The 16,386-nt window shown below is 43.6% G+C and overlaps 1 protein-coding gene across 1 annotated transcript; it reads left to right on the top strand.

The window, feature by feature from the left end:
* The first annotated feature begins 890 nt into the window (after positions 1–890).
* LOC133560163 (zinc finger protein 271-like) lies at positions 891–16,170 on the top strand. The gene is made up of 2 exons (XM_061912372.1): positions 891–1,095; positions 6,388–16,170. The coding sequence occupies exon 2, from the start codon at positions 6,465–6,467 to the stop codon at positions 9,192–9,194; it is 2,730 nt and encodes a 909-aa protein (XP_061768356.1). The 5' UTR covers positions 891–1,095; positions 6,388–6,464; the 3' UTR covers positions 9,195–16,170.
* Positions 16,171–16,386: the final 216 nt, after the last annotated feature.

The following is a 16,386-nucleotide window of genomic DNA, read 5'->3' as shown; positions in this document are numbered from 1 at the left end:
GTAACACAACATAACAATTACCCAGAATCCCATGCATCCATGACTCTTCCAAGCTATATTATACACCCCGCTAGCGCCAAACCCTGCACCCCCCACCCCCGCCCCTCCCCGTGCGTCGGTTGAGGTGGGCGGAGTTGGGGGCGCGGGGGTGGATAATATAGCCTCATTAGCTTCATTGCTAATGAGAAATGTGAGTCTCCAAGAAGTTCTACTGTGCACTTACAGTAAGATTAGGGTATCATATAGCCCCATTCGTCGCTGTTTACTTGACACGTAAAACGTGACAAATTTAAAGCATGTTCTACCCTTTTCAGGTGGCAGTAGAGGGCTGAATATCTTAAAATGTGTTTTGAGGCAATTCCAACTTTGACCACACTGTCGGTTGGCAAATAGTGTGGCACTTTCCATCATTTTCTGCAGACTGCATTGCAAAATGATTACTTTTTTTTTTTTAATCGCTATGCTTATAAGCATAGCAATAAAAAAAATTATGAAAAAAATAAATAAAATTCAAATAGCGAATTAGTCTAAGAATTCTAAATAATACATTTGGAAAGTGATGGACTTTGTTTAAAAAAAATAAGGTTGAAACAGTGACGTTTTTTTTGTTTTTGTAGTTTTTGTGTGAATGGAAAACAGTCAAAACAGTGTCTAGCTCCATGACAGGTATTTAAAAAAAAATACAAATAAACTTTGAATTATAACATAAAATAGCAACATTTTTGATTAAATGCCTATTTCTACTTAAACCGTCAACAACAGTACATTATAACATGATTTAATAACCCGGTGTCACGGTAAAAAATACTAAACAAAAAAAACACAACAGACTGCCTCCAGGCCACAGGCGGCGCTGTGCTGCATGTGTCCGCTTCATGACCGGAAGTGAAGCGAGTCAGCATGTTGATGGCGTTTGCCTTCCCACTTCCGTCCAGCGTCAAGTCTCTTGTTGAAAATATTTCAATTACATCAAACATTTTGTTGGATTTGTAACATTCGTACAACTTTGAACGTGTTCGCCACCCAAAAGGAGTATTTCGGCTCTGAAGTGACTGTCAAGACCGGCTGCCCATTCGCGTAATCCAGCTGGATGTGGTGAGCTTGTGTCTTTTTTGTAACACAACATGTAGTCAACATATCTTTATTTGTGTCCGTTTTATGCCAAATAAACTTGTTTTTTTAGCCGTGTCGTCACACTTAGCTGTTGACTTATTTTTAAATGGGAAATCAAAATTCTCATAATCCAGTGAGATGAAAGTACAGTTGTGATCAAAATTATTCAACCCCCACACAATTTTGGTGTTTTAGAAAGTTGGACATTTATTCCGTATTTTGTTTATAGTCATATCAAATAAAGATGCATTAAAAAGTCAAATGCAACTTTAATTACAACATTATATTTTGTAACATACCAAACAGTGTCATTTCTCTTAATATCTCACTGACAAAATTATTCAACTCCTTGAAGATCATAACTCATAAGAACAGAATTTCAATAAGGTTTTTTCAATCAGGTGTTGAAAACACCAGTAGATGTGATTAGAACCATAACGAGCAATAATTAAACTGGTTGAAAAAGACTGTGACGCTCAGCTTCTTGTAGATGGTCAATGGTGTATTTGCAACATGGTGAAGTCAAGGGAGTGGTCAAAGAAGTCAAGAGAGGAGGTAATTTCTCTTCATAAGAAAGGATATGGATATAAGAAGATAGCAAAGACATTATACATTCCAAGAGACACAGTTGAGAGCACAATTTGCAAGTTTAAAGCTAAAAGCTTAGTGTAAACACTACCTGGGCGTGGTAGAAAGAGGATGATGTGTGCAACTGCTGCCCGGCATTTGAAGCGTACAGCGGTGAAAAACCCCCGGGTAAAAGCTGAGGAACTACAACAGGACATTGCAGAGGGGGGAACGCAGATTTCGTCCCAGACAATAAGGCGCGCACTACGAGATGAAGGCCTCCATGCCAGAACTCCCAGGCGCACCCCACTTCTGACTACCAGGCACAGGTAAAATAGACTCCAGTATGCCAAAAATCATCTGGACAAACCCCAAAGGTTTTGGGAAACTGTTCTATGGAGTGATGTGACAAAAGTGGAACTCTTTGGGCCTATGAATCAACGTTATGTCTGGAGGAGAAAAAAATGAAGCTTACAAAGAGAAGAACACCTTGCCTACTGTTAAGCATGGTGGGGGGTCAATCATGCTCTGGGCCTGTTTCTCTGCCTCAGGTACCGGGAATCTCCAGCGCGTTCAAGGCATTATGAATTCTATTTCCTACCAGGATATATTAGCTGCAACTGTCATGAAGTCAGTGACGAAGCTGAGCCTTGGGAGACGTTGGACCTTCCAACACGACAACGATCCCAAGCATACCTCCAAATCAACATCAGAGTGGTTGCAGAAGAAGGGCTGGAAGACTCTGGAGTAGCCTTCAGTCGCCAGACCTAAATCCTATAGAAAACCTGTGGTGGGACTTGAAGAAGGCAGTTGCATCACGCAAGCCCAAGAATATGAATGAACTGGAGGCCTTTGCCCAAGAGGAATGGGCTAAAATACCTGTAGATGGTTGCAAGAAGCTTGTGTCCGGTTATGTATCACGTTTGAAGGATGTCATTACTGCCAAAGGGTGTTCTACTAAGTACTAAAGATGCAAGTAACTAGGGGGTTGAATCATTTTGTCAATGAGATATTAAGAAAAATGTACTTTTTTGGTAATTTGTAAATACAGTGTTAGAATTTAAGTTGCATTTGTCTATTTGACACATCTTTATTTGATATGACTATAAACAAAATACGGAATAAATGTCCAACTTGCTAAAACACCAAAATTGTGTTGGGGTTGAATAATTTTGATCACAACTGTAGATTTTTATTCCTTTGGCAAGTCAATGTAGATATAAAACCATATTGTGGAAGCTTTATTTTTTTATGTAACAATGTATCTTTGTATCTATTGAGGTCCAAGACATTGAAAATACAAAGTTATACATCTACAGTGGAGCAAAAAAGTATTTAGTCAGCCACCGATTGTGGAAGTTCTCCCACTTAAAATGATGACAGAGGTCTGTAATTTTCATCATAGGTACACTTCAACTGTGAGAGACAGAATGTGAAAAAAAAATCCAGGAATTCACATTGTGGTGTTCTTGGGATGCAACTCAGTATTCTTCTTCCTCCAAACACGACGAGTTGAGTTTATACCTAAAAGTTCTATTTTGGTTTCATCTGACCACATGACATTCTCCCAATCCTCTGCTGTATCATCCATGTATCCATTTTGGTATAAACTCAACTCGTCGTGTTTGGAGGACGAAGAATACTGATTTGCATCCCAAGAACACCACACCTACTGTGACGCATGGGGGTGGAAACATCATGCTTTGGGGCTGTTTTCTGCTAAGGGGACAGTACGACTGATCCGTGTTAAGGAAAGAATGAACGGGGCCATGTATCGTGAGATTTTGAGCCAAAACTTCCTTCCATCAGTGAGAGCTTTGAATGGTTGACCAAATACTTATTTTCCACCATAATTTACAAATACATTCTATAAAATTCCTACAATGTGAATTCCTGGATGTTTTTTCACATTCTGTCTCTCACAGTTGAAGTGTACCTATGATGAAAATTACAGACCTCTGTCATCATTTTAAGTGGGAGAACTTGCACAATCGGTGGCTGACTAAATACTTTTTTTGCCCCACTGTACATATACAGTGTTTTATCTGACCACAGAACTTATCTTTGTCCATGTGTCCATGTAATCCCAGGAACACCACACCTACCGTCAAGCCTGTTTTGCTGCCAATGGAACTGGTGCTTTACAGAGAGTAAATGAGACAATGAAGTTGTTGTGATATTTTCCTCTCCTTAACTCTGATTAATCTACTTACTAATTTCCGGGTAATGGTAAATATGGTAAATGGGTTATACTTGGATAGCGCTTTTCTACCTTCAAGGTACTCAAAGCGCTGTAACACAATTTCCACATTCACCCATTCACACACACATTCACACACTGAGCAAGGGTGAAGTGTCTGGCTCAAGGAGACAACGGACGTGACGAGGTTGGTAGATGGTGGGGATTGAACCAGGAACCCTCAGGTTGCTGGCACGGTCACTCTCCCAAACGCACCGTCCCAATAACTGTTTACTTTCTGCTGTATAATCTTTTTAGCATGCCGGCTTCTGCTTGCTCCAGATTTTTCCATTTGATTTGATTTTTCTTTTGGCCTTCTTGTTGTTTTCTTGTAGGGGAACTGCACTTTTTTTTTAATCGTTTACAATCATGAAAGACATGACTATGGAATTTTTTTTTTTATCCATTTAACTCATAAATAAACTTAAATAAGTCTGCTTACAACAGAGTCACGGGAGGTCCTCTATTGTGACCATAAAACCCATTAAATAACCATCCAAAAACCGCTAACAATACTCCATTTACATTTCGTGACTTGAATATTTACCAAGTATTATTGATATTATTTTAGGCACTAACGCAGACAAACTTTTTTATGGCGGCGCCGTGATTACTAGCGTGTTTGCCAGCGTTGACATCGTCGACTAGTGAGCTGCTTCTTTGCTAGTGGGAGTTTATTGTAGATCATAAATCATACGGATAGTAGAAGGATGAGGATGTGTTCTGACAAGTTAGTACACCTGGACAGCCAATTTAGTCCCGGAATTGGCGAGGTAAGATGCAAAAAAAGCTTGGTTTCACCACCCATTTTCTTTTTCGAGGATTATGAGTCATTCTTCATCTAAACGGAAATATAACAATATCCTATTAGTCAGCAGCCTAATGATAGCAGACATTGTACAGTAAGTGATGTTTTATTATGTTTGTTGGCTGTCATTAAGTCTGCAGTGAGTTGTTTTCAGTTATGAACATCGCAATGCGTTTTTTTAGAATAATGCGCCACATATTCTTAATGGAGCAAAATACGTAAATATTAAATCTTATAATTGTGTTTGTTACTACATTACATATATACTTACACCATGTATATACAACACTAGTGGAGGTGTTTGGAATTTCTTTTAAGGGCGTTATAAGCAGATTACGTTGATTACCTTATGTTACATTGTAAGCTGACTTTTGATCGCATTAATTTACTATTTAGAATGCATAAAAATATGAAAAATATATGTGTTCTTGTCTTACATAAGGATGGTAAATGAGAGGCACAATTCCAAGAGTGCAGTTCCCATTTAAAGGACTTTGAATTGCCTTTTGCACAAATTGTCCAGTATAAATAAACTTGCCTTTCCTTACCTTGAAAACGATAGGAATTAATTTTATTTGCTGTAATGGAGGTGATTATTATGATCTTGGGGGCGCTGTCACGCCAAATTTCTTCCCCCCTACAAACACCTTCCCCCCAGAAGAAACTACTTGAAGGACCCCAATGAGGGTGGAAGGACCTTAAAGCAGCCCACACAGTTGCCTGTTTTAAAAGCATTATAATTGGCTGATTGTCACAGGTGAAAAATAACTGTGAGGAAAAAATTTTAGCATTTCAGCATGATAACCTTTCAAGCTATTTTTGTTTCGCTAATTTTGCAGCTGTAACCCTTAACGGTGAGGAAAAAATATTAGCATTCCAGCATGCTAACCTTTAAAGCTATTTTTGCTTTGCTAATTTTGCAGCGGTAACCCTTAAGAGTCATATAATTTGGTATTGTCACGCCCTCATTGGGGTCCTTCAGGCATTGGAGGGGCTGTCACGCCAAATTTCTTCCGGGGGGAAGGTTTTTGTAGGGGGGAAGAAATTTGGCGTGACAGAGCGCTTCTGCACTGTGTAGGGAGAAACCTAACAAGCTGCCAGCATGTCAGCTGGGGGACTAAAAATAAATACAATATTAGCCAGAGGGAATCGACATCAAAAGGCATAAATTGACAATGGCGATCATGCACTTTTTCAAGAAAATGCTGAAAAACACTGAAATGTTGGCGTGAAGATTGCAAACTGTTTATTTAATAGTTGTTGAGGAAATGTATTAAAATATAAATGACTTCATGTTCGGTATAATTATATGGTTCACTTCATGACAGTATAGCTTGGTTGGTTGAGCAGCCGTGCCAGCAACTTGAGGGTTGCAGGTTCGATTCCCGCTTCTGCCATCCTAGTCACTGCCGTTGTGTCCTTGGGCAAGACACTTTACCCACCTGCTCGCAGTGCCACCCACACTGGTTTAAATGTAAAAATTAGATATTGGGTTTCACTATGTAAAGTGCTTTAAGTCGCTAGAGAAAAAGCGCTATATAAATATAATTCACTTTACTTCCCATGTTATAAAAATACAAATACAACCCTTAGAGACGCCTGGTGCTCTCTGCAGTTATGTACACAGAGTTGAAATGACTCGTGTTTTTGTCCTGTTTAGTGTTGTCTTCACGCCCGACTGAGATGAAGCATCAGAAGACCAAGTAGAACGCCGTAGAAAAAAAAAAAGCACAAAAGATGGGTGAAGTGACTCGAGCTGCTGATGACGGGGCGAAGCAATCCTCCCTTCCAGAACCGCTGCTCATCATCCTGGCCCCGCCTCCACCTTTCCTCCCACTGGCGGACGACCAGAGCACTTTTTGGCACAAGTGGCTGAAAGCCTTCGAGCGCTACCTGAGGGCGCTCGGCGAAGAGCAGCTGACCGACTCCAGTAAATGCGCACTTTTGCAGAACTGCCTCGGCCAAGACGGTCAGCACGTCTTCGCGGCGCTGGTCCCGCAGGACAGCTCGTACGCGGCGGCCATCGCGGCGCTGACCGCCTACTTCAGCGGCGATCTCGGCTCTCAGGCCAGCTTGCTCCGCTTCCACCAGAGAGCCCAGATCGCCGACGAGAGCGCGGAGCAGTTTGTGCGCGCCTTGGCGGCTCTGCTGGCACCTTTCGACTGCGGCGCCTCGCACGATGAGCTGATCCTGAGTCAGCTGATTGAAAAAACCAAGTGGCCGAAACTCCGAGAGCGGCTGCGCTCGCAAAGGGAAACGCTGACGTTGGCCGAGGCTTTGCAGATCGCTAAAGCGGTGGAGTCTGGCATGAATGACGGTGACGAGGATGTGAAGCCTCTGGTCCAACTACGTAAAAGCGGAAGACATCGGAAGGTCAAATTGGAGCCCGGCGACAGCGGCTCTCCGTCGCGTCTCATAAAGCAAGAGGAAAGCTCAGATGAAGCGAACAGCGACGAAGACCAGGCTCCCAAAAGACGTCGTACATGTCCAGTGTGCACGGACCGACACTTCCCCAACATGCACAAGCTGGCCCGACACATGAGGACGCACACCAACGAGAAACCCTTCAGCTGCCCCGTCTGCGGCACGCTCTTCAGCCAGTCCTACCACATGACCCGGCACATGCGGGTGCAGCACAACGCCGCCCAGCACGTGTGCCCCGTGTGCTGCGACAGCTTCAAGAGCATGGACGAACTGAAGAACCACAAGAGGACGCACCTCCCGCAGATCCTTCTGTGTCCTTACTGTCCCGAGAGGTTCCCGGACGACGACGCCTTTTTAAGCCACGTCGCAACCCACACGGGGAACAAGCGGGAAGGTGACACGCCCGTAGAAGCGATGGCGTCTTCTAAAGAGGACGTAGAGGACAAGGACAAAAATGAGCCAGTTGTTTGGAGGGAGACGTCTTCTCCTGTCGGAGCCGCCGGCACCTGCAAGAAGAACTACGTGTGCTCCATGTGCAACTCCAGCTTCAACCGGGCCGGCAAGCTCGCCCGACACTATCGGACGCACACAAAGGAGAAACCCTTCCGCTGTCCCGTCTGCTCGCTCGGCTTCAGCGAGTCGTACCACATGACCCGGCACCAGCGGCAGAAGCACGGGCTGCGGCCGTACACCTGCCCCAAGTGCGGCAAGACCATGAGCACCTGGCAGGAGCTGAAAAAGCACCGCACGACTCACTCGGCTAAAAGACTGATGTGTCCCGCCTGCAAGGAGTGCTTCAAAAACAAAGCCCTCTTGGAGAGTCACCTCAAATCCCACACGGAGATCCCGTCGGACCCGCACTCGCTCATCTGCACCGAGTGCGGGAAAGTGTTTGGCCGCAATTACCACCTGAAGAGGCACATCATGGCGCATCGCAAGGCGGGCAACGGCGAATGCTACACCTGCGCCGAGTGCCACAGGAGCTACGCCTTTGCGGAGGACCTCAAAAAACACCTGAGGAAGCATGATAAGGAGAACAGCGGAACGTGTCCGAGATGCGAGCAGAAGTTCGGCAGTCGGGAGGAGCTGGAGGTGCACATGGCGGCTCATAAGACCAGCTACCTGTGCAGCGTCTGCGGGAAGAAGTTCAAGGTGGAGTACGCCCTGAAGAAGCACGAGCAGAAGCACAAGGAGGCGCACTACTATTGCACCTTGTGCGACAAGAGTTTCAGCAAGCTGTCGCACTACAAGCGGCACGAGGCGGTGCACGACCGGCGCGAATGCAGATGTCCGCACTGCGACTGCATCTTTCTCAAGCGCACGGCCCTGAAGCACCACCTCCAGACGCACACTGAGGAGAGACCCCACCAGTGCACCTGGTGCGTGGAGACCTTCGAGGACAAGGAGAGCCTGGATCTCCACTGCCTGAAGCACAGGAAGTTCCGGAAAGAGCGCCCGTACCACTGCACCCGCTGCGACCACGCCTTCGCCACGCTGGCGGAGCTCACCGGGCACATGGGCGACCACGGCGGGCAGCCGCCGCTCAACTGCGAGATCTGCGGCCGCACTTTCCTCAACCGCAGCAAGCTGGAGAGGCACCTGAGCATCCACACAGGCGAGCGGCCGCACCTGTGCGCGCACTGCGGCAACGGCTTCCCGTCGGCCGCCGGCCTCAAGCAGCACGTGCACATCCACACGGGCGAGAAGCCCTTCTCGTGTCCGCAGTGCGCCAAGTCCTTCAGCTCGGCCAGCGGGCTGCAACTGCACAGCCGGAAGCACACGGAGGCCCCGCGCAGGTTCGAGTGCCCCGACTGCGGCCGGACATACGGCCGCATGACGGAGCTGAAGATGCACCAGCGCTACCACATGGGGGACAAGCCTTTCTCCTGCACGTACTGCAGCAAAAGCTTCGTCAGCAAACACAAGCTGATGGTTCACACTCGCGTCCACACGGGCGAGAGGCCGTACTCGTGTCCCCACTGCGGACAGACTTTCACGCAGACCGGAGACAGGAACAGACACATCAATAAGTTCCACTCGTGAGACGTGACGAGACTTGAGATGGGAGTTTAAAAGCCTACTGAAACCCACTACTACCGACCACGCAGTCTGATAGTTTATACATCAATGATGAAATATTTACATTGCTACACATGCCAATATGGCCGGTTTAGTTTACTAAATCCATCCATTTCCTACCGCTTATTCCCTTTGGGGTCGCAGAGGGTGCTGAATGGCAATTTTAAATTTCCCGCCAAGTGTCCTGTTGAAAACGTCGCAGAATGATGACGCTTATGTTGACGCGTGCTTGTGGCGTTATTGGTTGTAGCGGACATTTTATCCCAGCACCCCTCACAGCTAAAAGTTGTCTGCTTTAATCGCATAATTACACAGTAATTTGGACATCTGTGTTGCTGAATCTTTTGCAATTTGTTCAATTAATAATGGAGACGTCAAAGAAGAATGCTGTTGGTGGAAAGTGGTGGATTGCAGCTGCCTTTAGCAACACAAACACAGCCGGTGTTTCTTTGTTTGTTGTGAAGCTTCAATATGGAACAGAGCGGTCAAGCAAACATGTTTCTCTACCACATGTCAGCCGGCAGGTTTCGGTGAGAAAATTGTGATAATAAGTCGGCTCTTACCGTAAACATGAGTGGAGCTTGTGTCGTTCTTCCTGCAGTTAAAGAGGCAGCTGCGACTTATTTGGCTCCTCCATGGCATCCCTCAGAGACACCGGTGGTCACCACACCCCTCCGACTTTCAGATATGACTTTATAATCTCACTAAAACACTAGTAACAGATAAGGGATTTTCCAGAATTATCCTAGTAAATGTGTCTAATAACACCTGAATCGCTCCCACTGCCCTCGTCTTTTATTTATTTATTTTTTCTTTTTCTAGTCCTTCACTCTCACTATCCTCATCCACAAATCTTTCATCCTCGCTGAAATTAATGGGGAAATTGTCGCTTTCTCGGTCCGAATCGCTCTTGCTGCTGGTATCCATGATTGTAAACAATGTGAGGAGCTCCACAACCAGTGACGTCACGCGCACATCGTCTGCTACTTCCGGTACAGACAAGTTTTTTTTTATTAGCGACCAAAAGTTGCGAACTTTATCATGGATGTTCTCTACTAAATTCTTTCAACAAAAATATGACGATATCGTGAATGTATGACACATGGAATGGACCTGCTATCCCCGTTTAAATAAGAAAATCAAATTTCAGTAGGCCTTTATATCAATGCTCGCATGACTTTTCTTTGCCTAAACAAGCATGCCTTTTCAATTGTAGACTCTTGGTGAGAATGTGAGCACGGGTGCTTGTTTTTCTTTGTGTGCTGTGATTGGCTGGTGAGCGATTCAGGATGTAGACCCCAGCTCAGCCCTGACAAAGATAAGCGCTGGGGAAAAAAAGGGGAAACACAAGTCACTTTTCAACCATCATTTAAAGGTCTACTGAAATTAGATTTTCTTATTTAAACGGGGATAGCAGGTCCATTCTATGTGTCATACTTGATCATTTCACGATATTGCCATATTTTTGCTGAAAGGCTTTAGTAGAGAACATCGACGATAAAGTTTGCAACTTTTGGTCGCTAATAAAAAAGCCTTGCCTTTCCTCACATTGTTTATAATGGGAACCTCCAACCTCTTGGTGAGAATGTGAGCACGGGTGCTTGTTTTTCTTTGTGTGCTGTGATTGGCTGGTGAGCGATTCAGGATGTAGACCCCAGCTCAGCCCTGACAAAGATAAGCGCTGGGGAAAAAAAGGGGAAACACAAGTCACTTTTCAACCATCATTTAAAGGCCTACTGAAATGAGATTTTCTTATTCAAACGGGGATAGCAGGTCCATTGTATGTGTCATACTTGATAATTTCACGATATTGCCATATTTTTGCTGAAAGGATTTAGTAGAGAACATCGACGATAAAGTTTGCAACTTTTGGTCGCTAATAAAAAAAGCCTTGCCTTTCCTCACATTGTTTATAATGGGAACCTCCAAAAAAAAGAGCTATTCGGACCGAGAAAACGACAATTTCCCCATTAATTTGAGCGAGGTTGAAAGATTTGTGGATGATTGTATTGATAGTGAAGGACTAGAAAAAAATAAATAAATAAAGTTTTAAAAAAAAAAGGCAATTGCATCGTGAGCGATTCAGATGTTTTTAGACACATTTACTAGGATAATTCTGGAAGATCCCTTATCTCAGTGGTTCTTAACCTGGGTTCGATCGAACCCTAGGGGTTCAGTGAGTCAGCCTCAGGGGTTCCGCGGAGGTCAAAACACACCCGACTCATCGTGTAAATACAAACTTCTCCCTATCGGCGTATTACGGATACGGCAACAGCTGACTAAATTTGAAGGTGTGTAATTTGTTGTGAGTTCATGCACTGTGTTGGTTTTGTTGTTTGAACAAGGTGATGTTCATGCACGGTTCATTTTGTGCACCAGTAAAAAATACATGGTAACACTTCAGTATGGGGAACATATTCACCATTAATTAGTTGCTTATTAACATGCAAATTAGTAACATATTGGCTCTTAACTGGTGATTATTAAGTACTTATTAATGCCTTACCTTCGTATTGTGTGCAGTCCTGGGTTCAAATCCAGGCTCGGGATCTTTCTGTGTGGAGTTTGCATGTTCTCCCCGTGAATGCGTGGGTTCCCTCCGGGTACTCCGGCTTCCTCCCACCTCCAAAGACATGCACCTGGGGATAGGTTGATTGGCAACACTAAATTGGCCCTAGTGTGTGAATGTGAGTGTGAATGTTGTCTGTCTATCTGTGTTGGCCCTGCGATGAGGTGGCGACTTGTCCAGGGTGTACCCCGCCTTCCGCCCGATTGTAGCTGAGATAGGCGCCAGCGCCCCCTGTCACCCTGAAAGGGAATAAGCGGTAGAAAATGGATGGATATTAATGCCTTATTCGGCATGGCCTTATTATAACTCTAACCCTGACCCTAACCAAATAACTCTAAATTAATTCTTTATGACTTAGAATATGTTCCCCTAGTGTCCAAATAACTCTAAGTTAAGTCTTTGTTACTTAGAATATGTTCCCATACTGGCTTCACGGTGGCAGGGGGGTTAGTGCGTCTGCCTCACAATACGAAGTTCCTGCAGTCCTGTGTTCAAATCCAGGCTCGGGATCTTCCTGTGTGGAGTTTGCATGTTCTCTCCGTGAATGCGTGGGTTCCCTCCGGGTACTCCGGCTTCCTCCCACTTCCAAAGACATGCACCTGGGGATAGGTTGATTGGCAACACTAAATTGGCCCTAGTGTGTGAATGTTGTCTGTCTATCCGTGTTGGCCCTGCGATGAGGTGGCGACTTGTCCAGGGTGTACCCTGCCTTCCGCCCGATTGTAGCTGAGATAGGCGCCAGCGCCCCCCGCCACCCCGAAAGGGAATAAGCGGTAGAAAATGGATGGATGGATGTTCCCATACTAAAGTGTTACCAAAAACATATATTTTTGTCTTGAATTTGAAAAAAATACATATATTTTATTTTTCTCTAAAGAAGGGTTCGGTGAATGTGCATGTGAAACTGGTAGGGTTCGGTACCTCCAACAAGGTTAAGAACCACTGCCTTATCTGCTTATTGTTTTAATAGTGTTTTAGTGAGATTTTAAAGATTGCAAAGACATCCCTCGAGGTCGGATGGCTGCGGTGAACACGCAGTGTCTCAGAGAGAAGCCGAGGAGCCAAGCTCACAGCTGCCTTTTTTGACATGACAGCTGCTGCAGGACGACGAATAATCCATTGATGTCTCCGGTAAGATATACATCACAATTTCCCCATCCAAAAACATGCTGGTTGACGTGGAGAAAACATGTTCGCTTGACCGCTCTGTGTTAAAGCTTCACAACAAGCAAATAAACACCAGCTGTGTCTCGGTGCTAAAGACAGCTGCAATTGACTGCTTTCCACCAACAGCATTCTTCTTTATAGTCTCCATTATTAAATGAACAAATTGCAGAAGATTCAGCAAGACAGATGTCCAAAATACTGTGTAATTACGCCATGAACTGCTTTGAAATAAGAGCTGTCTCCCGACAAACTGTTATGCTTGAAGTCGCAAACAATAATTGAAGTGACAGACATCCCCAAAATTAGTTGGAAGCACAGAACGATCCCACCAAAACATCCGGTTTATTTGCTAGCATTGGCTTAGAGCAGTGGTTCTTATTCCCACCTCAGAAAACACACGGTTCTCCAAGTACCACTAGAATCAACATCCTTAAAATACAGTGTAGTAGGCTTAAATATTCATTATTACAAGGCAGAGGTTTTATTTAACAAGTATATTTAATATTTTTGACCACTGTAACGTTACACCCAGTTTGAACAGTAACACTGTGTTTGACTATAGAAAAATAAAACACTGTACTTTAATCAAGTGAGTCTTCGGCGTACGACCGAGAATCACTGACTTCGAGCTGAGCGACATAACTTTGTTTTTCCAAGCGTGTTAAGGACAGTGCTGAGAAGAATTGGATGATATTCATTTAATTAAAGAAATAAATCATCAAAATTCCCATACTGATGCAGGATGAGTCACGCTTGCAAGAATGTTAACATATTATCTGAACTGCGGATATTTATCTGTGAAAATATGGAGAAGCTGCTGATGGTGTGTTTGATGGAGAAGCAGCTGAAAGGATATACCCTTGAAGTCCACTCTCCAATGTAAACGCTGTACATTATTATTAAATTAATTCATAAAACTACTTACATCGTATTGTGTTTATACAATATTTATTATCTAAAAGTTTATTTTTAAAAGGCATGTTTTTGATTGTTTTAATTACGAGTTTTTGATTCGAGATACAAGTATTGAGAGTTAAGAAGAACCGCTTAAGATCGTAAGTTGAGGTACTACTATACCAATTTAAAATGGATGGACGAATTTAGGAGCATCTAGAATGGAAATGCAATAAAATTCCCAACTAAACTAAAGGTGTATGAAGAAGAAATTGTAAACAACTGAGGACTAGAAAGCATTCGTTGTCATGAAGGTGGAAAAAAGTTGTTTCTCTCCCGTCTCACAAGGAAAGTCGAGCCCAAAACCACTTCCTGTTTAATGGACTGCCTTTCACAAGCAGGAATAAAGAACACGCGGGAAAAAAGGCCGATAAAAAGTGAACAAACTCGTACTTTTTGATGGAAACAAAGCAGAGCAATTGTGGTCTCCGGTTACTTCGGTGTTACAAAAAATGACACGTTTTTTTAAAAGTTGAACCCAAAAAATAGCTTTGGTTACTTTTTGATTCATCATTTTTATTACTTGTTTATTTTTTTGCTTCTGTGTGGGAAAAAAAAAAGAAAAAAGTTGCGCTGCTTTAACATCATGCTAACACTGATTTTGTTAGTTTCACTTTTTTCACATTGGGACATTTGTAAAGCGACAATTTGACACAAAGTGGACTTTTTAATTGTGAAATGTGAGAATTATGAAAGGTAATTCTAGTGTGAAAATGATGCACATGTTGAACCGCATGTTTAATAAACTACCAATTGTAGAGAGAGAGGCTGATAATATGCTTTTTGAAGCCGACTTCAGTTTTGTCGTTTTGCTTAAAATGTCGTATTTGTATGACGCTTGAACTGTTTTTCCACTTTTAATGCGTGAAAAAAAACAAGGTGAGAAATGTGTTTTTGTACGACCCAAAAAAGATTTACCAACCAAATAGATTTTTTTTCAAACAAGAAAAATTGATAATGTGTTCTACTTTTATCAAAAAAGGATGAATTTGTTATGTAGAACATACTTAATTTATTAATTAATACAAAAAGTTTAGCAGCAATTTTTGTTTTATGGTTGCAATTTAACTTCAATCTGGTGGGCGGGGCGTTTTCTGAATAATATGTTAGTGTTTTTTATTGGTCAAACTCGGATGATCACGTGACTGGGGACTACTTCCCCTTTAACATGGTAAGAGGGGGAAATTGTGGACAATACCGACTAATAAAAAAGTGTAGTGGAATTGTTGGCCTTTTGTACTATATTTTGTGTATCAAAGTCCGGAAAGAGAGCGAGGTCGAAAAGCATTAAGAAGGACACGAAAGTACAAGAATGTCCACTCGTTTCTTTCTTTTCCTATTTGGAACCATTGAAGGATCATCCTTCCATCCATCTTCTTCCGCTTATCCGAGGTCGGGTCGTGGGGGCAGCAGCCTAAGCAGGGAAACCCAGACTTCCCTCTTCCCAGCCACTTCGTCTAGCTCTTCCCGGGGGATCCCGAGGCGATCCCAGGCCACCCGGGAGACATAGTCTTCCCAATGTGTCCTGGGTCTTCCCCGTGGCCTCCTACCGGTTGGACGTGCCCTAATTGTAGGTGAAAGTTGAACTTGTGGTCAGGCTAACCATTCTACAAAATGTTTTGATTGTATATTATGACTAAGGGATTCAAGAATGTAGCAGAACAAACAAGTCCGAAACAACGGGACCTTGACACATGAGGGAAACATATAAAAGGCCAGTAGACCAATATTATGGAGTGATTTTGCTTGAGGCTTCACGGTGGCAGAGGGGTTAGTGCGTCTGCCTCACAATACGAAGTTCCTGCAGTCCTGGGTTCAAATCCAGGCTCGGGATCTTTCTGTGTGGAGTTTGCATGTTCTCCCCATGAATGCGTGGGTTCCCTCCGGGTACTCCGGCTTCCTCCAACTTCCAAAGACATGCACCTGGGGATAGGTTGATTGGCAACACTAAATTGGCCCTTGTGTGTGAATGTGAGTGTGAATGTTGTCTGTCTATCTGTGTTGGCCCTGCAATGAGGTGGCGACTTGTCCAGGGTGTACCCCGCCTTCCGCCCGATTGTAGCTGAGATAGGCGCCAGCACCCCCCACGACCCCAAAAGGGAATAAGCGGTAGAAAATGGATGGGATGGGATGGATTTTGCTTGATTCTCAATCACCCACGCCTCCGGAGGACTAAGTCTGTTTGCATGGGCAATCAAATCCAATTTTTTACTTTTGATTATGGGTAAATAAAACTTTAGTACTAAACCACTTTGCTGTTTAAGCTTCGGACCATCTACCACAAAGACTTTTAACATTTTGTTCACAAAATTTAAGTTAAATTGCAACAAAAACAATTTTTTAGTTACAATATTTTTTTAAACCAGAAAATACTGTGTATATTTTATTTAAATGTGTTTTATGTTTGTTCACATAAACCCACCCATTTCTTACCATGAATCAATTAAAGTGGACCCCGACTTAAAC

Source organism: Nerophis ophidion, linkage group LG01 (genome assembly GCF_033978795.1).
Source record: "Nerophis ophidion isolate RoL-2023_Sa linkage group LG01, RoL_Noph_v1.0, whole genome shotgun sequence".
Lineage (NCBI taxonomy): Eukaryota > Metazoa > Chordata > Actinopteri > Syngnathiformes > Syngnathidae > Nerophis > Nerophis ophidion.
Note: the sequence above shows the minus strand (reverse complement) of the source record. Positions and strands in the feature narration are given on the sequence as shown.

Coding starts and splice junctions, on each gene's coding strand:
- LOC133560163 (XM_061912372.1), top strand. CDS start 6,465: ATGGGTGAAGTGACTCGAGCTGCTGATGACGGGGCGAAGCAATCCTCC.